The 27,488-nt window shown below is 34.3% G+C and overlaps 1 protein-coding gene across 2 annotated transcripts in view; it reads left to right on the top strand.

Annotated features, from left to right (window-relative positions):
- The window catches only part of LOC149540055 (DUF21 domain-containing protein At4g14240-like), a 215,133-nt gene that overhangs the window by 139,836 nt on the left and 47,809 nt on the right, over window positions 1-27,488 (top strand). For both annotated transcript variants that reach the window (XM_089801251.1, XM_089801250.1), the window contains exon 7: window positions 3,183-3,250. In XM_089801251.1, coding sequence (XP_089657377.1) covers window positions 3,183-3,250 — 68 coding nt within the window. The remainder of the gene's footprint in view (window positions 1-3,182; window positions 3,251-27,488) is intronic.

The following is a 27,488-nucleotide window of genomic DNA, read 5'->3' as shown; positions in this document are numbered from 1 at the left end:
TTAATTCATGCTTATCTTGCTGATTTTATGCATTGAATCACTTGATGGTTGCCATTTGTGTAAATCTTTACCATGGAAAGTGCATTTATCCTTTAAATATAAAGTTTTTGATCATTTTCATGTTTTTGGTTCTTTCCCAAGTCCCAATTTCAAATTTGAGCTTTGAAGTGCATTGCATCTTGGCATGTTTGAGTTATTTTTGAAGGTACGTTGTTTCTTTTGTATTTTGTGCTTTGTGCTTGCTTGTCGGTTTTCTCTACTTGGAGAAATTGCAAGTTCTTTCCCAAGAACTTGTTTTTGCTTCATTACATGTGAAAGCATCATCATATTCCACAATCCATTTCATGTCACAACACTTAATCTCTCACTCAACGAAATGCGATTACATGTTTTTCATTCCATTCGCCATCCGCACATGCATGTAATCCCATTTTTCACTTCCATTTTCACCCATCTCACTTTTCGCTTCCATTCACACGACACTATTACACGAAATGTCTTACATGTAATTGCATCCAAAAGGTTCGATTTTGATTAAAAGTCACATTTTGAAAAGTCAAAAAATGTCATTTTCACTTCCCATGTACTTTGACTTCTCTTTTTCACCAAAAGTGACTATAAAACTCATTATCTCACTTCCATTTTCCGTTTTCCATCCCTTTATATACATTTGTGCCTTCATGAGCAAATACATGTTTTCGCATCTTTCCATGCTTTGCGCCTCATCCTCCATTCACATTTTCGTGTAAAGTGCATCTTCCATCCGCCTTTGCATTCCATCTCACTCTTCCATTCCTTGTTATATGTTGCACTTACATGTAATCATTTTTCATGCAATAATGTCTTGAAGACCCTAAGTCACATTTTGAAAATCAACAATCTCCATTTGCACGCATTCTCATGCGCCAAGCACTTTACTTCAAAAAAAATAAAGAGTTAAAGGTGCTAATGGAAAGTTGTTTCAAGTGTACATCCGGACATCGTCAAGAAGGTTTCAAAGTGTCAAAGAATCCAGTTTCTGCTGATCTACAAAGGAGAATTCATGACAACTTGAAAGAGAAAAGCGAGATCACATCATTTTTTCAAATGACAATGGACAATTTATCAAAGAGAATTAGAGGTTATCAAAAGATGCAACACCATGGTTATCAAGATGAATGCAACGGTACGAAGTATAGGAACTCCCAATCCTGTTATCATCTAGGATAGCATCGTCAAGTACAAGGCCCTTCAGAACAATCCATAGAATTGTTTCCTTCTCTTCCATCTTCTTTCTTCTTTCATGTTTGTAGTTGGAGAGTATGTATTACATAAAGATGTGTAATTACATGTAATGTGAGTTACATGTATGTAAAAGATGTAATGCGAGTTGCATGTGCAGTTGCATGTAACCCTATATTTTCTCCTGTAGTTAGACTAGGTCAAAGTTGGCTGAGTTGCTCCCACTTTTTCCTCCATCTTTTTCTCAACTCCTATGCCTATATAAAGGAGTGCCACTTTCATTGTAAAATTATCATTATCTTTATGCAAGAGTGCTCTGGAGAAATTGTGCCAGCAGAGCTTTGTTTGTGTAAGCACTATTTTGAGAGAAAGCAAATACAAAGGAGCATTTGAGACTTAACTTTGATTAAGTGAGATTGTTACTTGTATGAATTGTAAGTTTTGTATATAATTCATCCAAGTTATCTTTGATCCGTATTATCTTGTGTTATTGGTAATTATATCACGTGAATTGAATAGAAAAGAGTTAAGAAGCAACTGAAGCCAGAGCTTTGACCAGGAGCAATTGTGAAAGTGTATAGCTAGAAGCTTTGCCTATAGCCTATATTTTCTTCTTAATTCACAAAATAGCTAAGTATTCTTACTTTTAGGAGTCTTTGTGCCTTAATTGTAAAGTTGTTCGATATAGAAATAGCCAAACTGATACATTTTCAATTAGCCTTTGAGTTAGTAAATGTTTATCAGTATCATTGTTTTTAGCTTTTGATAGAAGTGTAGTTAGAAATTCACCCTATCCATTACTCGCTCCACAAGTAAGTGGATTCTTTCTTGAAAGATAAGAAGAAAGGATATTGGTAACACCCATTTTATAAAAATCTCTCAACTTCTTGCTTACCTTGAGTTGATCTAAGGAATGGTGAGAAGGGGCAGCCTTCCCTTTAAGGTAGGAGAGACTTTGTCTCACACGTGGCTGGTCATCCTATTTTGCGACTGAATTTTTTCCTAAAATTGTCGGTTGCAAAATATCTACCCAACAACATGTATATCCATTATTATCTAATTAATATAATAACAAATGATTATTTAATTATAGAATATCTCATATATATATTTATGCACTTTAGTCTCATAGTTTATCCAATTGGAGCTACCAAACATCAACATTCCCTCTTAGCTAGGGAGGATAAACACATGACATATATTACCTCAATGTAATATAAAGATATTGGGAGTATTGGCCTCCTGAATGTTGAGTTGCAAGATATTCACCAAGTACTCTATGTAATGGCCCCCTGAACATCAATTTGCTTAGCATTCACCATGTACTCAAGATGTTCATAAAGTATGTGCACACACATTCTCATAATGGTTACCATATGAACATTCACCATGCAAAGCATACTCTATCATAATCTGCCTAGACATTGTAAGATATTCATCATAATAGAAAATTAAGCTATTTTAAGATCGTCAACTTTCAATAACGTCTACAAATATAAGTGATAATCATTTTGAAGTCGTCACTTCTTTATGATGTACACAGGAATTACACCCAAATAGTCATGAAGTATATTCATGAATCATATAAGCATGAATAATGGAGAATCTGTAAATGCATTCTTCTTGAGAATAATAAAACTGAGGGATCAATTCTCATCGGTTGGATACAAAGTTGATGAAATGAGATTATGCACATGGAATATTCTTGCAAAGCTACATGTTGACCATTGACTTAAATAACATTGAATATCTATTTTCAAGCATGAGATTTGAGTACTGTTCTTTTGTTTCAGACTTCAATGTTACAATTGCTGGTAGTCATTAAGAGGAATCTGATTTGAATTTTTGTTTTTTACACTACCATAATATTTCCCAGTCATTAGGCAAATTCCAGTTTCATGTGTAGTTTAATGGTTGATTTTCTTATCTATTATGTTTAATGCTAAAACAAAACTCTGCAGACTGCTGAGGAAGCTATGACACCTATCGAGTCAACCTTTTCTCTCGATGTTAATAGCAAGCTGGATTGGTAAGCTATTTTTAATGGTGACAAAATGAATAATTGCATATAGTGGATTATGATGATTATTAAATATCTTCTGTTAAAAATAAATTAGTAGATTTAGCAGGTTGTAGAATCCAATCACATGCATCTTTTTCTCACACAAGCTAAATGATGAAACTATTCATGTTTCTACCACATACACTGATGGGAAAAAGGAAGAACAAATTGCAATGAACGATAAAAAAGATTAACTTTGAGCTTCAAAAAATTGTGGATATAATATTTCATCAAATTTTAGTTAATTAGATTTGCGTACTAAATCATGATGCATAAATCAGCAGAACTTTTCTTTCTTCAAGGTAATTAGAAAGCCATTTTATTAGTTTAGGAATGTGTATGTACTGAGCAAGTCCATTCTGTGTAACAGTGACTCAAAAAGTAAGAGAGGACTGGGAAAAGCTATTCTGAGTAAACCTCTTTGTTGCATATTATAGAAGCAAGTGCTCGTATAAGCCACATACCTAGTAATAGATGTACAAAAGTAAAAACAGCAGAGCTGGGATCACATATTATGATAAATTGCAAACTGTAAAGTATGAAAGAGAACACATTGCATCCCAGTCTTCTTCTCGTTCAAATTTTCTGCATTATAAGGAATATCAGCAGGTTCTTGCTTGATGTTAATAAATGAGTTGTATACTAATGTTTAAATCACTGGGTATTCTTTAGATGTAAAGTTAAATGGCCATAACAGAATCATAAATGGTTGATATGATAATGTATCATTATTGTTATCCTTCACTCAGTATTAGGAGTTATTTACGGTTCTTATTGCAGGTATATAGACAATAGAGATCTGTTGTACACAAGCTGAAACTCAACTGTGTTACATGATACTTTTTTTCTGACGTTCTTCTATGATCTATCAGTCAATTTCTTGTCAAACACAAATCTGTATTAATAATAATTTCGAGTGATAATGGAATTTTCTTTTGGTCCGATTTTTCGAACTAACAATGTTTTATGGGTTGATCATGATCCATATGTTTCAAACATAGATTTGGGACTTGGCGAGTTGCAACGCAGGTGACTCTTGGGAGTGTCTAGGACTTGGCTGAGGCTAGGCAAAACTCACCGGATGACCAGTCCAAGCAATCCCAATGCTCAGTCTTGGCCAAACTCAATTTTTTTAAAATCTTAAACACATGAAATAGAACATATAACTACCCATCTATGTCTTCATGTCAGTTTCATTCTCTTCAATAAAATATATACATGAAATGTAACATTTATGTATAAGAAAGGAATAAAGATTTTCTTATACTTTTGAGTTATATTTCATGTATACATTGTCTAGAAGTTTGAGAGTGGTGTCAGATCTCTACGAGTTACAAAGCAAATTATAGGTCGAACTTGTAAATTTTCAGTTAGACAAATGTCAATAATCAACAAGCTCCTATGATCGATCAGCATTCTCTCTCCCTCTCTCTCTTTCAAATCCTCTGTTGGTTCCCGAAACCGCAGATTTGGATTCCTATGAGTCTTGCCAACTTGATACTGGGATATCCAACCTATTATTGCCAACTTAACAAGATCAATCAATTTGATCTTCTGCACTTTTGGCTCTGCAAGGCCAAGGTGGTTGCACCTGATCCTGAACAAATTACTTAAATCCAAGATACTTATAGCAAAATGCAATGAAAGTTTCCCAAATAGCACGGATTGCACAAAACTTTAAACTTGAAAATTACGAATTAAGAACAAAAGTAAATGATTATATAAATGTGAGAGTGTTTCAAATAAAGAATAATTATTATCGATTATTGCAAGAAATGAATATATTAATTTTTCAAAGGAAAAATATGAAATAATTGCCAACGTATGGATCATGAATCATGAATAATGTAAAGACCAGTGCCAAAATTTGAAGGGCAAACAGAGTCAATATTATTAGTTATTACTTACAACATTATAAAGTTCTATGCACCTTAACCATAAACAATTTAGTAATCAAGACGCAATAGATCAAATATATAGACGCAATTTTAAACTAGTCTATAATGTGCTTTAAACTCTTATAGTTAGAAGACAAACCAGACACATATTTAGAAACAATTAAAAATTTCACAATATTTGTGATAATCAAGTTTAAAATGCTATAAATGACCCTATCCACTTATCTATCATATAAATTATTTATAGAATTTAAATTTTTTTTTTTTATCGGTAAGAGGCCGAAGCCAAAGTTAATTATTTTTTATTATTAGTTAAGCTTGATTGGATTTGAACCCAAGGCCTCCCAATTAAGAGGCTCACAATTTACCATTGTGTTGCAGGCTCTTGCCTTTTATAAAATTTAAAAATAATTATAAACGACACAACTCTAATATGTCTGACTCTAATGCTTTATACAAATAAATATAATAAATATTCTTATTGGTTACGCCAGAAAAGAAAATGCAATGAAGACACTCATTACTGATGACCGGGTCACTGCAATTCGATTCCAAGATCGCTCATAAAAATTTACTCAATGATCCAATATCCACTGGCTTAGTTCAAAATTCCATTTTTAACCAATGAGAAAATAACATATCAATAGTGTGTATAAAGTATGCAAAATTTTTGGGAAGTGTATATGAATTGTCTCCTATCAGTTTTACATCTCATATTTATAAATGAATAAAAGGTTAAACGATGGCCTCTCAACCATTGTAACTCTTCAAAACAAAAAACTAATTATCTTCTTAACCTATTACATAATTATTTAATATAATCAAGAACTCTAATTTCCAACAGCTTCAAATCTGTGGCCATGCGATATGAATTTTTGAGCCATCTCCATCCAAATTCTCTTCTTTAATCATGATCAAATCTGCTAATCTCCAATTTGGTTGACATGTATAGGAATTGAATTCTTTTGCATCATTGGCATTCCTTTTACTAGGTGCAGTCATGATAAATGGCAAAGATATCACTCACTTCTGTCTCCAATTTTGCAATTATACAGAAGTCATCCACGTGCACTTGGTCAAGTCTATTGATCATTATTATTAATGAATTTCGTTTTTAATCAATTACAGGTTCATCAATTGTGTTTGTGCTTTTCTCGTGTCGCACATAAAAACTTTTGCTTCCACATTCTAAGGGATTGGAGATCCTGACAAGCACCAGACTCAGAAAACAACAATCGCATAAACCATTAGTGATGACTTATATTTGCATGAGAAACCAACATACACATTCATCACCACTACAATCCCATGGATGTATTCCGCCATGATATCGCTATACCCCTACATTCGACTCCATTCATAACTGAATCTCCAAATTCAATGACCCTCTGTTGGTTCCCGAAACCGCAAATTTGGATTCCTACGAGTCTTGCCAACTCGATGCTGGGATATCCAACCTGTTATTGCCAACTTAACAAGATCAATCAATTTGATCTTTTGCACTTTTGCCTTTGCAAGGCCAAGGTGGGTGCACCTGATCCTGAACAAATTACTTAAATCCAAGATACTTATAGCAGATTGGTTAGAATGTGAATGCAATGAAAGTTTCCCAAATGGCACAGATTGTACAAAACTTTAAACTTGCAAATTATGAATCAAGAACAAAAGTAAATGATTATATAAATGTGAGTTATTATCAACGTCGGCGTTGGGGGTTGTAATCAAAAGTCCCACATGCGTTGTGTTGACAACCCTCAGGTTGTTTAAATGAGTTCAGCCATGGATGGAAAGAAATAGCAAAGCCACAGGTTGCATTTCGCTTGTCGTGCTTGGCCGCCGAGATTAGTGTGCCATCCGGAATTTGGTTGATGTCCGTTGGATTTGGAATATTTGGTTGGTATTTGGCTTGGCCGGATATTGATAAGGAATATGTTGGAATTTGATGTGATGCTCGCCAGATATGGAAGGAATATTTCGATTGCAGGGGCCAGGGTTTGACCACCCAGTTCCTACAAAAAAAATTTCTCTGTAGGCCCTATTGGCCAAATTTTTTTCTCGAAAAATACAGAAATTCGAAAATAATTGTAGAGAAAAATAGAGTTCAAATCTAAAACATAAAGCAACAGATCTAATAAATGACCATACCAGATTTGCAAATCGGGCCTTCGGGTGCTGATTTGCAAAAAAAATTTGTCTCAAAATCGACTTTGACCCAACATAGGCAAATTTATAATCGATTTTCACCAAATCGATGCTCCAGAGGCAATGGTAAGGTACGCTTTGGCTCAAGACACTCCCAATATCTACGGATTCTCCGGATCTGAGTTGAGGTGTCATCAGAGAGATGAAGCAAGATTGGTCTCCACTGGCTATGAAATGACGCCTCTATGGCTCTGATACCATATAAGAATTTGCTTTAGGGAAAAATTCACCCAAGACTAAGAAGCACAATAACTAGCACAAAAGACCAACAGAGTATGATCAGAATAACGATATGATATTCAAAATTGATTGTATAGTACACTAGAGGTGCCTGTATATAAAGGCCTCTATGATGCATTTAGAATGCCTAGGAGTTAGCAACATGATAAGTCATTCAACTAGGCACATGTCCACCAGGTGTGGGTTATCCTCCATTAAGCATAGGAGTTAGTGCAATGATGAGAGGATAAGCTTACAAAGGTGTAGCACATACAATTATGTTGTAGACAACATGTGCTAGAATAATAGTGCGAACAACTGTGTTGTCTACATGACAACTCAGTTGTGTATGCAAACTCCATTGTTGTAGACACCATGTGCTAAATTAGAGTTGCGTACTCTTGTGTTGTCAACAGGACAACTCATATGAGTGTGCATACTCCAAGGTGTCTAACCTAAGAAATAATAAAATAATGCATTTATCCTAAGTAAACTTAAATAAAATGTAAATAAAAATTATTTACACTAACATATCTCTTTGTTGTCTTCTAGTCATATCAGTTGCCTTTATATACAAGGCACTTCTATGATGTATTTATTCAATGATCCAACTATCCGATTAATCCATTCTCATTTGATCGTATCTTGTCTCTCGTGTGCTATCTCTTGAGCTTCTAAATCTTGGCATTTCATTCTTGCCTTAGGCAAATTCTTACATGGTATCAAAGCTATACCAAATACTTACAGGTACAATGTTAGTGTCACTTGATAAAGTTAAGTATTATGCAGCCTTTAGGTTCGATTTCTCATGCACTAACAATACAAAAACGTATTAAGGTTCGAGTTCCATACTTTTGGAGATAATAAGCTCATTTTCTATTCTTACAAATTGTTGTTATTTCTCTACTTTTGTTATGTGTTTGTGGTATTAAGGGGAGCACCCTTCATCACAAGTACTCTTCAAAATAGATGTCAATTTTAATGAATGCAGTGACAATAGAGATTGAGTTTCTAAGAAAACTAACAAAGATGTACAAAGCTAAAATAATGAGGCAAAGAAACGAAGGCGCAATAACAAAAAAAGTAAGGATGCCTTGAAAAATGATAATGGAGAGATATGGACAAAAATATAAATGTAGATACATAATATATTCAACAACAAAAAATTGTAAGAACCAATATTTTACAATTGCAGCCAAAGAGTAGAAGTAAACCAAAATTGATTAATTTGGCATGCTTGATATTAACAAAGAACCAGAAATTGAAATTTTAGTATTAAAAACAAAATGAACTGTTACTGCATGCGAAACTAATTGGCTAGAGATCTTAGGGATCTAAACCCGAATATAGCAAGGAATTAAATAAGATTCCTGCAACAAACAATATAATAAAAGATCTTCTCTCCTCTTCCTAAAGAACATCTCCAGTGGTGAGTGCTCTAAAAATCAAATTGGTAACCCTTCAAAATACAAGGTCAAGAAATGATTAGTAAACCTTGCTCTGTTACCATGAAAGGAAAATAAAATAGAGAACCTGGCAACCCTTCACAACAAGTACAAGAAATTATTAGCAACCCTCTTATCTTAATTACTATAAATAGAAAGTCAAGAAACACTATAAACAAAGGTAGCAAGATACTGCAACTGATGACACTTTGCACTGTACCATGACTGCCTCTAGTAGCCATTGCCAAATATGGTAATTGCTAGGATGATTGACTTATTATAAATAGTAAGTCTCTCAAACTTAACCAAATGAAAAGCTAATGTGCCTAGACCTGGCTAGTAACTGCTCTACGTTCTGGAGGTGTCCCATATAGGAGGTAAAAGTGAACCAATGTGACTTGTATCCAAATGATTAGCCCATGAGGGTCGCAGTGATGACCTAATCCCACAGTCATTGGACTGACTGAAAAAGGGGACAGTGCATTATGAGCATTATAACAGCTCTGATTTTTATTACAACATTCATAATAGATATAATGTTTGTTTCTAGATTTGATTGTGTAAGATTTTTACATCAACATTTTGAATCACACTCTATGATCCATAATCAAGATGAGAAGCACTGAAGGGTCAAATAAGATATATTGTTTCAAGCCAACCAAATATAAAGAAAAAGAGGGGGAGAGAATTGGTAGGCACAAGCAACGAGAGCCCATGAAGCTCAATCAACAAAAGAAAAATCAACTCTAAGACTAAATATTAAAAACCAAGAGAGAAAAAACATTCAAGGATATCCATTTAAAAATTCAAAAAAGATACTAAAGAAAAGAAAGAAGACAAGATAAAGATAAGATAACTTTATTAATGTCCAACAAAAGACCAACAAGAGGGTCCAAGGGATTGCCGAAACAAAGCAAGAGGCTAGCCCTCAACAGGAACACCAAACAGTGCCTGAGGAAAGGAAATGAAACAACAAGATCAAGAAGCTACAACAAACCAAATGATAGATGGAACACTTGCCGAGTACTCGGCAAGTTTCAAACACTCACCGAGTTTTTAAGCTCAACGAGTTTTTCCCAGTTTAACTCGCAAGGTCAAAAACTCGGCACATGCAAAAAATTGCTGATTAATCGGCGAGTTTTAATCAAATACTAGCGAATCATGCAAGCCGCGTGCTGTGACGGCATAATAGGGCAAAAAACTCATTTTTTTGCATCGTTTGTTGCATTTGTGTTCTCTAGAGCCTTGAGGTGTGGACAGAAGGTGGTTTTGAGGCATTCTTAGCTAATTACATTTTCACAATTAAATTTTGCAAAAAAAATGTATTTTTATTTAAATTTCAGTTTTTTTTTAGGTTCTCGAGTTTTCCCAAGTTTTTTTAAAAAATCGTGGAGCTTTTCCCAATTAAACTTTTGGGGGGCTTGGTGAGTTTTTGCCTTTGGCGAGTTTTCCAACTATGAACCAAACAACCAAATGCCCGAAGTAGATGAGAAAAAGTCTAGAACCGAAGAAGACAACTTAAACGCGGAGACAAAAAATGCAAAAATACAACCAAAAGAAAATGAATAAAATATGTGTGTGTGTGTGCGTGTGTGTGTGTGTGCAAACTGGGAAACATAAAGAGACTAACAATACAAATAGTATAACTCATGTTAAAATTTAGTTCTTAAAAAAAATCAAATGGAGTAAAGCGTACATGTTTATCACTTTCAAGTCATACTCAGAATTGCAAAACAGAAACACTTTTCATTCATATTGAAAGAATAGATAATGTCCTTGTATTATTCACCATGATAATACAATTGATATTTACAAACATGAAATGATAAAAAGATGTTGAAAGTGAAATTCTCTCACACAATTGACCATGAGAGTAGTCCCTATCTATTGATATATATTCCTACTCTACCAAAATAAATAACATGAAAGAAGTAGAAAGAAAGGAAAGGTCATGGGCACCAGTCATTGCCTGTAATGACAAGTTGAGTTGCATCAACTCGCTTCCATCCATTCTCTGCCTCGAACTGTGTCCCTTCCATGCATCCGAACCCTGCATTCACATAAAAAGGTTGTTAGATCCAATGGATCTAAGCAATACCAGCACCTTACTTCGCCTCACATTCATATTCCTATCATGCTACTCATTTCAACAAAATGAAAACATATATCAGTAAAAACGGAAAACAATCACGACACAAATGCTTATTACTAACATGTTTGTTTCCTGTGCAGCATGTCTATCAAAGATAAGATCACTTAAATAGCTGATCTAAATAGTAAGATAGAAGTATTAAAGGGACATTTTCATTTTTATGAAACCTTTTTCTTTTATAACAGAGATGCTTCAGCTAATTCAAAATCAGGAAATTAAACATTAAAGGGACGGGTCATCTTTTGTCTTGAAACCTTTTGTTTCAATAGCACAGAAGTTACAAGATGAATGAATGTAATCTGCAATTCAGCTACAAGATTGATGGAACAAACAAATTACAAGAAGACAATTGCAGATTTAAAACCAATAAAGGAGTATGAAAGTCACTGATGCAAAGCATCTTCATAACCCTTCAAGAACCCCAAAATCAATCATGGAGTTTCAATCATCAAAATATTTTCTTCAATATTCTAAAGGCATTAATATATATTTCCCAATACAATCATCCATAAAATAACCATCAACAAATAACAAATCAATCTTGAAAACATAGACTTCAATCTTGCCATTCGAGACAGGCCTGCATACAAAGATTCATAACTTTTTAACAAAATATTATTTCTTCAATCCAACCATCCACATTAGGTGCAATTAGGATTTCAACAACATATCCAAAACTCAGAAACATCCAATAGTAGAATCCAATTATGGTCTCTACACTCAGACCCATTTTCTGTGACTCCATTGAAGATGGTTAAAAACTAGTTTTCACTAAAACAGTCATAACTTTTACAGAACTTAACAAAAATGTACCAAATCAATTTCATTAGAAATTTGATTCATTCCTTTTTCCAGAAATATAAGTTTCATCCTGTGAAACTGCAATTAAACATTCTTACATGTTGCTTCAATATGACTGTAATTTGAAAATCTGAAACAACTGTCATCCATGGAATGCTCATAACTTTCTCAAATCAGCATGAAATTAACTCAAACCAAAAAAAATGGAAGGATTATTCATTTTCCTACTCTACCATATCAATAATACATCATTCTCAGGCTGTACATGGATGTACAAAGCCCGAAAACAACAAGAGAACTAAAAAGCCAATCAAAATAACAAGTTAGAATCATTCTAAATTTGTTTCAAATGTTACTATTTCCTTCCATTATGCTTTGGTTCGACCTTACAATGAATTTTATAGTTTATTGGTCATTTTAGACTTTACAAATACCACCCATGACCTTTAGACTTCCTTTTACAATTTTACATTGTTGCATTTTTTTTTCAACTCTTCACCTTTTTGACAACTTTTGAGACTGTTGACAAATGTGACGCCATGACTTTGCATATACATTAAAGACATATTGAAATGACCATTTAATAATCTCTTACATGGTTATTATCCTTTTAAGGGTCATTTTACAACTTTTGATATATTAAACCAATTGGGACCTTAACTATGACAATGTGGACAACATTACATTTTTGTTACAACTTTTTCTTTCAATTTGATTCCATAGAATGACATTGAAATATATGTGAAAAAAAATTATTAAAATATCCATTATGATCTCTTGTAATTATATGATGGCTAGGTGCTCCTGCACCATACTCCCAAGCTTGAAAGATTTCCATGTCCCATGGAAATGTGGTGGTGATAACCTGCAAAAGAAATTATGCCTCTTTGCCTCCATCTACCTTTGATGCCTTTTCTTTCATTTCTATCCAAGAACTGTGATTCTCATCAATGGACTTTAAGTGGTTGCCTACAAGGTGCTATAACTATCAGAAGTTCACTCCTCCATGCTGAATCACACACAAACAACTTGCCTCACCCAGAAGTCCTCTCTTGCCTCTCTTCCTGGGTCTTTTGACAACCAAATGGACCTTCTTCTAAGGCGCTTGGACCATCTCCTATGGCCCTTTTTGGTAGACATCCATGTTCACCTATTGCAGCGAGTGAACTTGCACCTGCAACCAAAACTTATTAACAAAAATCAAATATCCATCTTCTTTGCAGCAAGGTCTTGGTGTGAATCCTTCAGACTCTCAAGAGCTTCTAGCTCTAATACCAATAATGATGTAGAGCATCTTCATAACCCTTCAAGAACCCCAAAATCAATCATGGAGTTCCAATCATAAAAATATTTTCTTCAATATTCTAGAGGCATTAGCATATATTTCCCAATAAAATTATTCATCAAATAACCATCAACAAATAACAAATCAATTTTGAAAACATAGAATTCAATTCTGCCATTTGAGATAGACCTGCATACAGAGATTCATAACTTTTTAACATAATATTATTTCTTCAATCCAGCCATCCACATTAGGTGCAATTAGGATTTCAGCAACATATCAAAAACTCAGAAACATCCAACTGTAGAATCCAAAGTTATGGTCTCTACACCGAGACCCATTTTTTGTGACTCCATTGAAGATGGTTAAAAATCAGTTTTCACTAAAATGGTCATAACTTATACAAAACTTAACAAAAATGTACCAAATCAGTTTCATTAGAAATCTAATTCATTCCTTTTTCCAGAAATGTAAGTTTCATCCCTTGAAACAGCAATTAAACATTCTTACACGTTGCTTCAATATGACTGTAATTTGAAAATCTGAAACAACTGTCATCCATAGAATGCTCCTAACTTTCTCAAATCAGCATGAAATAAACTCAAACCAAAAGAAATGGAAGGATTATTCATTTTCCTACTCTACCATATCAATAGTACATCATTTTCAGGTTGTACATGGATGTACAAAGCCCAAAAACAACAAGAGAACTAAAAAGTCAATCAAAATAACAAGGCCAAAATCACTCTAAATTTGTTTCAAATGTTACTATTTCCTTTCATTATGCTTTGGTTCGACCTTATAATGAATTTTATAGTTTATTGGTCATTTTAGACTTACAAATACCACCCATGACTTTTGGACTTCCTTTTACAATTTTAATGCAATTTTTCACTACTGCATTTTTTTGCAATTCTTCACCTTTTTGACAACTTTTGAGACTTTTGACAAATGTGATGCCATGACTTTGCATAAACATTAAAGACATATTGAAATGACCATTTAGAAAACCTCTTACATGGTTATTATCCTTTTAAGGGTCATTTTACAACTTTTGATATATTAAACCAATTGGGACCTTAACTATGACAATGTGGACAACGTTACATTTTTGTTACAACTTTTCTTTTCAATTGGATTCCATAGAATGACATTGAAACATATATGAAAATAAATCATTAAAATATCCATTATGATCTCTTGTAATTATATGATGGCTGGGTGCTCCTGCACCAGTCATAGGATCGAAAGGTGCAATGAAATAGATCAAGGCTGCAGATAGAACTAATACAACTGACAACTATCAAGATGTTGCAATAGAATGCCTCTACATCAGCTGGGAAAACCAAGAATTTCAAATTGCACATTTCCACATAACAAGAGTGAATAGAAAAACATATGCAAGAATTGCATAGAAAGAGTAAATGTAGATAAAGGAATGCATCTATATCAGTAGAAATGGTTCAAGCACTTCGGAGAGTGCAATGACAACATATTGATCAGGTTTAGTGATGAGATTGGAAATTTCTCAAATAACAAATGATTGCAGCAAGAGGTTGAATAACTTAAATTGTACAAAAGGTGTGGAATAAGAAAAAACTCATCAGGTAGCAAGAGAAAATAGTAATGTTTTACATAAGAGAAAGCAAATAAGCAAGATTGGAAAAGCTGCAGAGTCAAATAAAAAATCACCTCCATCTTTTCTACACATTTCAAGAGAGAAAAAATAAATTTCAGATTTTATAGCAGCAGCAGGAATGTTTTCAACATTTACAATGCAATCTCTGGAAGCAATGGAACAAACCTCTTTTAAAAGAAAGAAAAGTACAAGCTGAAGATAACAGTTCCAAGAAGAGAGCAGATACATAACATAGACATCTGATTTCATTTTTCAAGCAACAGAAGTCCATCAATGAAGACACGTGATGCCATGCTTGACAATTGGGGAAGTGCACAGCAAGGATTGAAGTTTGAAGGTGTATTGAAGTATAATTTGGGACTTATTGATATTAAGATCAAGAAACAAGAGCAAAGCGGTTAATTGAGCAAGCCCTAGCAAAACCTGGAAGAATAGGACTTTATGGATGGAGTTATGGGGGCTACTTGGCAGCTATGGCTATGGGTCGTTGTCCTGAGACTCTTTAAGTGTGCTATAGCTGGTGCATCTGTGACAGCATAGGATGGATATGACACCTTTTACACTGAAAAATACATGGGTATGCATTCATATAATCCTACAGGTTATGAATACAACTCTGTAATGCATCATGTACAGGAATCAAAGGGAAGTTGCTACTCATACATGGCATGGTTGATGAGAATGTTCACTTCAGGCACACAACAATACTAGTTAATGCAAAAATAATAGCAAAGAAAGGTAAGTGTATAACTTGCGGCTATAAAAATAGCTATGTTCTTGCTTCACAATGGACTCCAGTTGTAGTAGAGGTTACATTTCCAACATTCGGCCATAATAAATAGAAACACAAAATGTTTATGGCATGCTCCTGGGGTTTCTGAGTAACCCTTGATCACATACAGCAACCCACTTCAGCATTCTGAAATGACCAAAAAAGAAGGCCCGTGTATCTGAAGAAAAGACTCAAATCTTTTCAAGCAAAGTCTCCATAACTCCATGAAGCCATGCAAATAGTGCGAAAAAACTTCTAGATCTCCACAACTAAACAACTGGGAATTCAACGACATATCCCAGCAAGAGGAAAATGAGCAAGGAAGAGACAAGGCTTCAAGAGGAAGGGGAAAGACAGTCACGCCACCCAACAGCCATGAAAAAAGTCGAAGTAGCCAGAACAACTTCAGAATGAACAAGAAATAATATAAAATTCGGCCGGTTCAGTCGTAAAACTCCATAACCAGCGGCTAGGGTTTTCCCAGCTTAAGTCTCCCTCATACTTCCAACTCTTCGAATGACCAAAATAACTTGTGATTTACCCTTTTAATTATTCCGCAGTTGCATTCCATAAAGATTTCGGGCTTGCATGATATTTGAGAAGGGGATGTTTTATTAAACATTATGATCAATGACTTGTTTATTCTATGAGTTATATATTATCATGTTTTATAAAATATTTTTTACTTATTATTTTTATTGCATGTTTTGAAAGAATGTAATTATTATTTTATAATTGATAGCTTATAAATCAATTATTTAATAATAAATTTAAATGCAATTAAATAATAAGTAAAAGGGATTTTGCATTTTTTATTTCAAATTAAAAGTTTGAATCATTGGTCAAAGTAGAGATGAGGGATAGGTGGGTTCTAATACATAAATTCAAGGGATGAATTTTTAGTTAAAGATGTAATGTGCAATGATGACCAGTCAAAAAGCCATGTGTCTCAATTATTATTTTTAGGCTAGGAGTTCTGACTCATGACTTTGGAGTCAATTATGGATGGTTTTTTGGCATTTATGGAGTCTTCTTTGACTTGTCAATATGTGTATTTGATCAAGGCACAGTTTGGAGTGCATGTGGCATGATTTTGGATTTTTTAGATTTTTTTTTTGTAAGCAGTTTTCTCTGATTTTCGACCCTCACTTCTTGATTTGGTGGAAAGATGACTGGTTTTTGTTATTGTTATATACTTCTCTTTTTGATAGAGAAAGGGTTCAAATTTTGAAAGGAGAGGGATGCATATGTGATTTTTTGTCCTTGGCGTCTTTTTCTCAAATTTTCAGATCTATTCATACAAATGTATTGTTCTTTGGGCTTTTGATCATAATACAATTTTCATTAGACTCAGCTTTTTAGAGTAAAGATTTGGTGGTATGTCTTTGGTGATTAATGTTATCTAACTGTGTTTTATTCAGAAACCTTTTGGGTAATGTCTCATTTTACATCTTCCATGTTTGATATATGTTATTCATAGGTCTTGAGTTGTGTTTCAATGGTGATATATTTGATTGTGATGTATTTCCTTTCATAATATTCATCTTTTAGCCTTCTTTTGAAATATTTATATGCACTAACATTTCCTTCAAGGTGTGTTTTGTGGTTATCTGTTGAAAGTTTTCATTGTTTCACATAATATAACAGTAATCTACATTATTGTTCTGGTGTATCACCTTAATTTTCATCATTTTAGGTTTTCCATTTACAAGCCTACCTCTTTACCCCTTTTCCATGCAAATTTCACATCTTTTATTAGTATAGGCGAGTTCATCAAATATATCAAATAGGAACCGGCCTAGAATTTGGAGCTACTGTCAAGTCATCGGTTACCCACAACCTCTGATTGATCCCATGTTGCTCTAAAATTGCTGAGGTTTTAGGACTTAAGCATTAGGGTGCAAAATTTTGGAGATAACAATACCAAAAAATACAACAAAAATCAAAACCATAGCTAGCTAACTAACTAACTATATATATAATAAAAGAAGGCAAAAATAAAAACTAAATAATAAAAGAAGTCATAATGTTGAAACTTGAGGCTACTCATGAGATAGCAGCCATTCCATGTGCAAAAGATAGATGCATGGAGTTCTCTAGTGTTGACACTCAAGATTTGGGTATTAAAAATAAATTATATGACACAAATTCATGCTATGGAGAGTCTGATTTTGTAAATTGAACCTTAGAAATTATATCAAAAAATTCATTGGTTGGCAATGAGTCCAAGGATCAAGTTTTGGATGGACATGCAACTACCTTTGAAGAAGAACTATGCAAAGACATTGTCAAGATCAACAGTTTCTATAGTGTCTTTTGAGCCATTATATGAGGTACATAACAACAATACCTCTTATGTTGCTGTGTGCAAGCTGGTATACATGTTGAAAATTATTAATTAGTGAGTGATGTTAAGCCCACCTCTTATCATAGTGCTGATCACAAACTAAAAAACTTGTATGGTAATGATTTGTCATAGGGTCCTCATCATTTGATTAGTCAATTGAAGGGTAATGATAGTATGATTGCTACAAACTTAGAGGATTTTGATGTTGCTAGATAGATATTGGCAACTTATGGTTGGAGTACTCTTGATGCTGACGTTAATTTTCCCTTGCAGAGTTTCAAACACTTATAGATGTATTAGAGATGATGAAAAATCATTACCTATAGTTGTTATCAAATAGAGACCATCTTCTCATGCTTGATGTAATGTCCCCAATTTTTGGTTCTTCCTTGGTGACAACAAGATGAGCAAAGGTTGGCCTATCATGTGGTTCATGTAGTCCGACAAAGTACAGAGGGAACTAGTACAAGGGCTTAGAGAGTTATACAGGAGCCTTTTAGGCAATTGGAGGGATTCCTATTTTTTAGGGATTGACTAGGAGTCATCTAGGAGGCATTTGAGGTCTCTAGGGTCATTTTGGTGACTTTGACTGTCTAAGGCGCTCTTACTTTTTAGGAGGAACTCCCCATTCAGTGGCAGTGGCTCTAGAGGTACATACAAAGGAGATTTATAAGGGCTTAATTTGGGGTTGACAAGATCATTTCTCTTTAATTTGAGAGCATCCCTAGATTTTAGGGGAGAACTACCAATCAGCATAAGAGGCTTGGGCATCACGCATAGGCCGGTAGCTATTATCAGTTTCCAGTTTTGAGCTGATTTGGGTGTTTTATGAATAACCTAGGAAATAATAAGTGATGATCAAATAAATAAACAATAAAGCGATTAAATAATCACTTATTATTATTAATGTTATAACATGAGTTTATAAAATTATGTTATAAAGTACTTTTTCTAAAATAGTGATGTACCCCCATCAAAAGGCGCAACATTGTTTTAAAATGGGGTCATTTTAATAATAAGTAATTGTTCCTCTTGATAAAGATTTATTTTATAAAATAAACTCTATTAAAACTTTGGGATGCAACTCTAAAAACGAATTAGGGTTTTGGGAAGAGCATAAACCATTTTTGGAGGCTGATCTAATCACTATTCTTGCATCAAGTTTATTGATTATCAAAAGGGTTGATGCAAGAGTTTTGAAATTGGAGATTTGCAACAGATTATTCTTCAGGAATGAAACCTCTTGAAGAATAAGGGCTGGATGTTCCTCCAACATAATTATATATTGAGATTTGATTGTTTAATCAGCTGGAAGGGCACCCTGTGAACAGAACTTGTGAAGGCTTTAGAATTTTTGTGGAAGAAGTGATAGAGGTTGCAGATCAAGCCTGATAAATATTGCATTGTATTATCTTTTCCTTCCTAACGGACTTTTCACCTACAGGCAGGGATGACATCATATTTTGGGAGGAAAACAGCACCCTTCAGACTGATTGTGGGCAGAATCAGAGGCAGAACAGAACAGAGGTTTTCAATTGTACATTTCCAAGCAATTTTGTTCATCTAACAGCCAACTACACAACCCCAGCTAGCCTTAATCTTTTCCAAAAGGTGACATCAGCTAGGGTTTGTAATTTGCACCAATATATTGAACATTCATGCCCAGATTTGCAAGTTTCAGGCTTCGGATGTGATTTGGATGTCCATATTCGATTATCAGCAATAAGTCTATTCATTTTTTTTGGCCTGGTAAAAGTTCTATACAATTCTTTGGCATTAATCAAGCATACAAAATTGTCCAATTGGTTTTGATTTGTTTATTGTTATTAGTTTCAGAATTTTGGATTTATCTCAGACATTCCTAGTATGGTTTCACAATTGGTCATTGATTTGGAATGAGTGAAGAATATGGTTTTCTATCCATTTTCAGCATAGATTGACTAAGTGTGTCTTAGTGAACAGATTGTCTTCCAAGAAAATACATACAAAATGACCCTAAATGCCCAAATAAGACCAAATCAGCACTAACAGTTGGATAGGTTATCATTGGATTGATAACCTTCTTCTGAATTCTATCAGGTACAACTCCCTATGTAAGATATACAATGAATCAACTACACTACAAATATGGATGCTTTTAACCAGAAAGCACAAAAGGTTTACAAACATCTATCCGTAAACACGAAGTAAATGCAGAAAGATTAACTAACTGAATGGAAATAAACAACAAACGACACCAAGTTCGTTTGTCCAATCATTACATTAGGAAAAAAAATACAAAAAGAGAGGCGGACATTCTTTCCAAATTCACAGATAACAAAAGCCCAAAGTCTTGATAATAATTGTGGCAGTGATCATAGGCATCAGAACTGCATTTAGAAGAAATCAAGATAATTCAAAGGTTAACGTTGATCAAAAATTTTAACATGCAAACTCAAAGTCTTGATCTAACAAATTTTCCTCTTCTAAATACAATAAAACAAAGATTTGTTCTTTGACCCACACAAATCACTTATTCAGAAAAATACTACCCTCCTGTAGCATAAAGTCTACAGAGAATACAATTCCCCCTTTCTTCCTCTGCAAATACAAAATAAAACTAGATACATAAACCCTTTTGTCTACAGCCCAAAGTCTCCAGCCCAGAAAGAAAAAAGTGGAGCCCCTCCTACAAAACAACGCACAATCTCTTTTTTTAGAAAAGAAGATCCCCCAGCATCTCTCCAACTTTGCAATAAATATCATTGGTTTCTATTCCCATTGTGATAACTGTTTCTGGAAACTCAATCCCATCCTTTGCTTCATAAAGTCTTTATCAGTTATTAAAACTGACTTTTGAAAATGAGTGCATTACATTTAAATTTTTATTTTTTTAAGTTTGCTTTTTAAAAGCCCATTTGGAAATTCTACTTGTCTTTATTATGTTTGTATTAATCAAAACATTTTAAGGGGCACTTGTCTTTCAAATATCATATTTATTTTCACTTCTTGAATGCTACAGGCCGAAACTAATGACTGCATGTTTCTATACCAACACTTCACTCTCATTCTCCTTGGATCGAGATAAGGATATCAATAAAAGTGATGAGTCACATTTTTAATGATCCCTTCTGGTTTGGTTTCCAAAATGTTTTTAGAATTCATGGCCACCTGGCATTTGAATGATCTAGTCTTAAACAAAATATTCATGATGCAGGGCGGATTAGAAATAATTCTGACAGTAAAAATAGGTCCGATTATGGGGGGCATAACTAATTATTGCACCGTTGGATCTTTTTGATTTTCGGATATGTTGGAGAGATCCTAGTTTCACACAACTTGACCAAAGCGATCGAGAAAATTATGTCTGAGTCAAAAGTTATTGAGGACTGAGTGGAGGTATATAAAACTGCCAGAATAACCAAGCTTGTTTAATGCTATCACCAATCTTTCACATCTTCTGCAGTTGGTAATTAAGGCACTTAACCATTCTTATAAAAAGAATATCAAATAAGAAAAGATAATTTTTTGAGCCTTGAATTTTTTCACTATGCCTCTAAACTGAAATGAATCATGTTAAACCCCAAAGTTCCTACATGCACTTCCTTGTCTGATGCAAAATCACCACCACTGTGCTACATATATTCTCCTCAAGTTGTCACTGGGTTCTTTTCCATTGACGGCCCCATTGTGGAGTCATATTTGATATTCGATGCATTTATCCCGAGTGTCTTTTAAGACATGAATACTCATATTACTCACTAATCGGTGTTTGATGGAAATACCATATAGACTTTTGCTTTGGTCTTTAAGTTTATGATGTCCACGGAGTCACCACACTTGCAAGCACCCTTTGTATATATTCAATATTTCATTATTGAGCAATGCCACTTCAAAGATTATAATCTGAAACTTTCGAGGAATGTCAAATACTTGACGACCTTGATGCACTGTGCAGTTATATTTCCATCTATTGGTACTTAATGATGATGATGTTTACGATGCCAACCAAATGCGACCTCTCCCTTTCCATCATGTCTATATCTAATGCTTCCTGACCAATGGCTTGGTTCCTATGTGAGTTTCTGCATCCAAAGTCTTTAAACCTTTCTTGGTGACCTCGATGTTTCCACCTAGCATATGGCAGAAATGATCACTCAGTTTGTAAGCCACATTACATCTAATTATTGAACATGCTATTTTGTCTCCAAATGATGACAAATGTCTCTTCATCTAGCCATGCTCAAGATGATGTGAGATTTGACATGTATTGAGTCAAAACCAAATGTTGATATTGAATCAAACATGGATTCTGAATTTCTTCGAATCGATGAATTTGCATTTCGAACTGTGAATCTAGACTTTGCTTGGACTGAACCTGCAAAATGCCCATTTGAACCATCGAACCACTTCGAACTACTTTGATCCTTGGTTCAAAGAGGTTCGAAAAGATAGTTTGAAATTTTGAATTACTAGGTCCACATTGGGTACTAACAGGGGCTCTAACTACAGGATTGATTTTGATACAGAATCAGAGAACTCTAGCAATCTCTAGCAAAAGATAGGTGCCTTATCCATTGGATAAATAGAATCACCAAGAAGAGAAAACCGAGAGCTACTTGCACAGAGGACAGAGGGGAGCAGGGCAAAGCCAACAAACCAAAAACCTAAACTACCAGCAAGCATGAAGCTTGCACATTATTCAAACTAACACTACGCACACCAAAAACGTATTTACAAAATATATACAGAGGTAGGAAGCAAAACCTACCACAAAATCAGCAGTAAGAAAAGAATCACGTGAATCCATTTACCAGCTAGGAGAAGTAGGAACCTTTCCGCATCAGCAAGCCACGTCTTAATAAAGCAGCTCCATACCTTTGCTTAATGGCGACTTCTTCAATGCTGAAACTCGAACTGAAAGCATACATGCATATGTTGACCAAGCACTTCTTCCCGAACAACCATAACTCATCATCCAAGAAATGATCTTCCACATTCATCAAATTGGATATCATTTTAGACTAAAAAAAATGAAAAATAGAAACCTCATCAAAAGATGGTGTACAATGTCTGAAATTGTTGTCCTCAAAAAGTCACCTTTCACATATGACTTTTAGCATCATGGTCAGTTTGCAGGCAAAGGGATGCTTCCTCTAACATAGGATCAATTCTTGAGTATCTATTCTCCTCATCCCTTTCAAGAACCAAAATGTCATCAAACATGCCATGCATTCTATCTTTTTCCCTTTCCAAGCACTATTTCCACAATCCAAATCAGCAAAGCCACACATAGATGAATGAAAAGAAAATTTATCAATGAAGGCTTCATTCTCAATCTGATTTGAATGGATACCTAAATCATCATGGAAGAAATAATTTGGCTTGAGTGATGATAGAAATTCATGTATGATTTCTTCTTCTTCCTTAAAAAAGGTATCCTTCAATACTCTGGCTGAGTCATCAAGTTTTTCAAAAAGAATTTCATCATGAGAAGCTTCAACTAAAGACATCTTTAACTCATCACAAGTATCATTTTTATTTTCAGCTTGACAAGATTCTCTTATGGGTTGATCACCAATTTCACAACAAGAAAAGATTACTTTCAGCCTTCTCATTAAAAACAAAAGATTCAAATTTTGGTAGCATGTTGTTGTCAAATTTTCACAAATAGGAACTTCTAAAATGAGATGAATGTCATCACTTCTAAATCTGAAGCTTTCAAAACATGGAGAGAAAAAGGATTCAAGAGCACCTTTATTCATGTTTCCTTGAATGTCAACATGATCAGCAAGAATAGAAGGGTTGTGAGAAGTGGAGTAAGATGATATCACCAAAGATTCTTCCTCTTCAACTGACAACTCTTCTCTATCTTCATTGTCACTGCTGCCACGGCTTTCACTTTCAACTTGAAAGTCTTTGCCCACCCCTGTTTGATCTTCGTGAGGCTGTAATATTTCTTGAAGTAAGAAAAGCCTCTTGCTGCGATTTTATTTCCAAATTCAGCCTTTTGGCCAAATATTCAGTCACAACAGAATCTTTTTCAAGACAAATTTCAGCATCATTTTTAAAATCAGCATTAACGATAATATCTACTGCTGCATTATTTTTCAAAGTGAAATGAGTCCAAGATGGGGCCTTTTTCAGCATTCACATACAAAGAGCCACTATTCTCACAATCTTTCATGATATTTAAAGATTCATCTTCTAATAAGGCATTGCTAGAAAGGATTTCAATGGAATCTTTAAGAAAAGAATGATCATCATGATCCTCAACTATAAAACTTTCTACATGAGGTGAAGAAGAAACTTGAGATAAGATTTCATTATTAGTGCTTACCCTTTCTCCATTGTCGGCTATTTGGAATCCTTTCTCACTCAGGACTGAATAATTGCACAAGATGAAATGTGAAGATATAATTGGGGCTTCATCATCATCCACCTCCAAATGTTTCTTCAACCGAGACACATTCTCTTCAAGCTCTTGCAAGTCTTTCAACTTGTGAAATCTCGTGCAGAGGCTTTTCCATAGCAGCCAAGATGGGGCATCATCTTTGAGACTTATATTATTCCGGACAGCCCAAGAAATGTTTTCTTTAAAGCTGTCCACAAATTCGTGTAACACTTTATCATCCATTTGATAAAGTTCTAGGAGAGAAGGGTTTATCATCCATTTGATAAAGTTCTGGGATAGAAGGGTTTGGCCTTAATCTTCTCACAGCTTTTATATCCAGCATGGTCTTTATAAAGTCACCAATCTCCTGCACATGAAGATAATCATAAAACTGAGGAAACAAATATTAGGCACTAAAATCTTTATTTCTGGATTCTTCAGCAGAGTCGCCAAAAATCTATTAGTGAACAGATTGTCTTCCAAGAAAATACATACAAAATGACCCTAAATGCCCAAATAAGAAGACTAAATCAGCACTAACAGTTGGATAGGTTATCATTGGATTGATAACCTTCTTCTAAATTCTAGCAAGTACAACTCCCCGTGTAGGATATACAATGAATCAACTACACTACAAATACGGATGCTTTTAACCAAAAAGCACAAAAGGTTTACAAACATCTATTCATAAACACGAAGTAAATGCAGAAAGATTAACTAACTAAATGGAAATAAACAACAAACGACACCAAGTTCGTTTGCCCAATCATTAGATTATGAAAAAAAATACAGAAAGAGAGGCGGACATTCTTTACAAATACACAGATAACAAAAGCCCAAATTCTTGATAATAATTGTGGCAGTGATCATAGGCGTGAGAACTGCATTTAGAAGAAATCAAGATAATTCAAAGGTTAACGTTGATCAAAAAATTTAACATGCAAACTCAAACTCTTGATCTAACAAATTTTCCTCTTCTAAATACAATAAAACAAAGAAAGATTTGTTCTTTGACCCACACAAATCACTTATTCAAAAAAATAATACCCTCCTGTAGCATAAAGTCTATAGAGAATACAATTCCCTCTTTCTTCCTCTGCAAATACAAAATAAAACTAGATACATAAACCCTTTTGTCTACAGCCCAAAGTCTCCAGCCCAGAAAGAAAAAAGTGGAACCCCTCTTGCAAAACAACGCAGTCTCTTTTTTTAGAAAAGAAGATCCCTCAACATCTCTCCAACTTTGCAATCAATATCCTTAGTTTCTATTCCTGTTGTGATAACTGTTTCTAGAAACTCAATCCCATCCTTTGCTTCATAAAGTCTTTATCAGTTATTAAAACTGACTTTTGAAAATGAGCACATTACATTTAATTTTTTCTTTTTTTAAATTTGCTTTTTACAAGCCCATTTGGAAATTCTACTTGTCTTTATAATGTTTGTATTAATCAAAACATTATAAGTGGCACTTGTCTTTCAAATATCATATTTATTTTTCACTTCTTGAATGCTACGGGCTGAAACTGATGACTGCATGTTTCTATACTAACACTTAACTCTCATTCTCCTTGGATCAAGATAAGGATATCAATAAAAGTGATAAGTCACACTTTTAATGATCCCTTCTGGTTTGGTTGCCAAAATGTTTTTTAGAATTCATGGCCACCTGGCATTTGAATGATCTAGTCTTAAACAAAATATTCATGATGTTGGGCAGATTAGAAATAATTCTGACAGTAAAAATAGGTCTGATTACGGGGGGCATAATTAATTATTGCACCATTGGATGTTTCTGATTTTCGGATATGTTGGAGAGATCCTAGTTTTGCACGACTTGACCAGAGCGATCGAGAAAATTATGTCCGAGTCAAAAGTTATTGAGGACTGAGTGGAGGTATATAAAACTGCCAAAATAACCAAGCTTGTTTAATGCTATCACCAATCTTTCATATCTTCTGCACTTGGTAATTAAGGCACTTAACCATTCTTATAAAAAGAATATCAAATAGGAAAAGGTAATGTTTTTGAGCCTTGAATTTGTTCACTGTGCCTCTGAACTGAAATGAATCATGTTAAGCCCTAAAGTTCCTACATGCACTTCCCTGTCTAATGCAAAATCACCACCATTGTGCTACATATATTCTCCTCAAGTTGTCACGGACTTCTTTTTCATTGACGGCCCCATTGTGGAGTCATATTTGACATTCGATGCATTTATCCCAAGTGTCTTTTAAGACATGAATACTCACATTACTCACTGATCGGTGTTTGATGGAAATACCATATAGACTTGAGCTTTGGTCTTTAAGTTTATGATGTCCACGAAGTTACCACACTTGCAAGCACCCTTTGTATATATTCAATATTTCATTATTGAGCAATGACACTTCAAAGATTATAATCTGAAACTTTCGAGGAATGTCAAATACTTGATGACCCTAATGCACTGTGCAATTATATTTCCTTCTATTGGTACTTAATGATGATGATGTTTATGATGCCAACCAAACGCGACCTCTCCCTTGCCATCATGTCTATATCTAATGCTTCTTGACCAATGGCTCGGGTCCTATGTGAGTTTCTGCATCCGAAGTCTTTAAACCTTTCTCAGTGACCTCGATGTTTCCACCTGGCATATGGCAGAAATGATATCACTCAGTTTGTAAGCCACATTACATCTAATTATTGAACATGCTATTTTGTCTCCAAATGATGACAAATGCCTCTTCATCTAGCCATGCTTAGGATGATGTGAGATTTGACATGTATTGAGTCAAAACCAAATGCTAATGTTGAATCAAACATGGATTCTAAATTTCTTCAAATCTTTGAATTTACATTTCGAACCGTGAATCTGGACTTTGCTTGGACTGAACCTGCAAAATGCCTATTTGAACCACCGAACCACTTCGAACTACTTTGAACCTTAGTTCAAAGAGGCTCAAGTAGATAGTTTGAAATTTTGAAAAACTGGGTCCACATTGGGTACTAACAGTGTGGTTGCTATAATTTCATTTATTTAAGTTTAGATTCTGTATCACATTATTATCAATTGAAAACCCTCGAAAAATC

Source organism: Cupressus sempervirens, chromosome 9 (genome assembly GCF_028749045.1).
Source record: "Cupressus sempervirens isolate cs-2001-9-10 chromosome 9, ASM2874904v1, whole genome shotgun sequence".
Taxonomy (NCBI): domain Eukaryota; kingdom Viridiplantae; phylum Streptophyta; class Pinopsida; order Cupressales; family Cupressaceae; genus Cupressus; species Cupressus sempervirens.
This window is presented reverse-complemented; position numbering and strand designations above follow the sequence as displayed.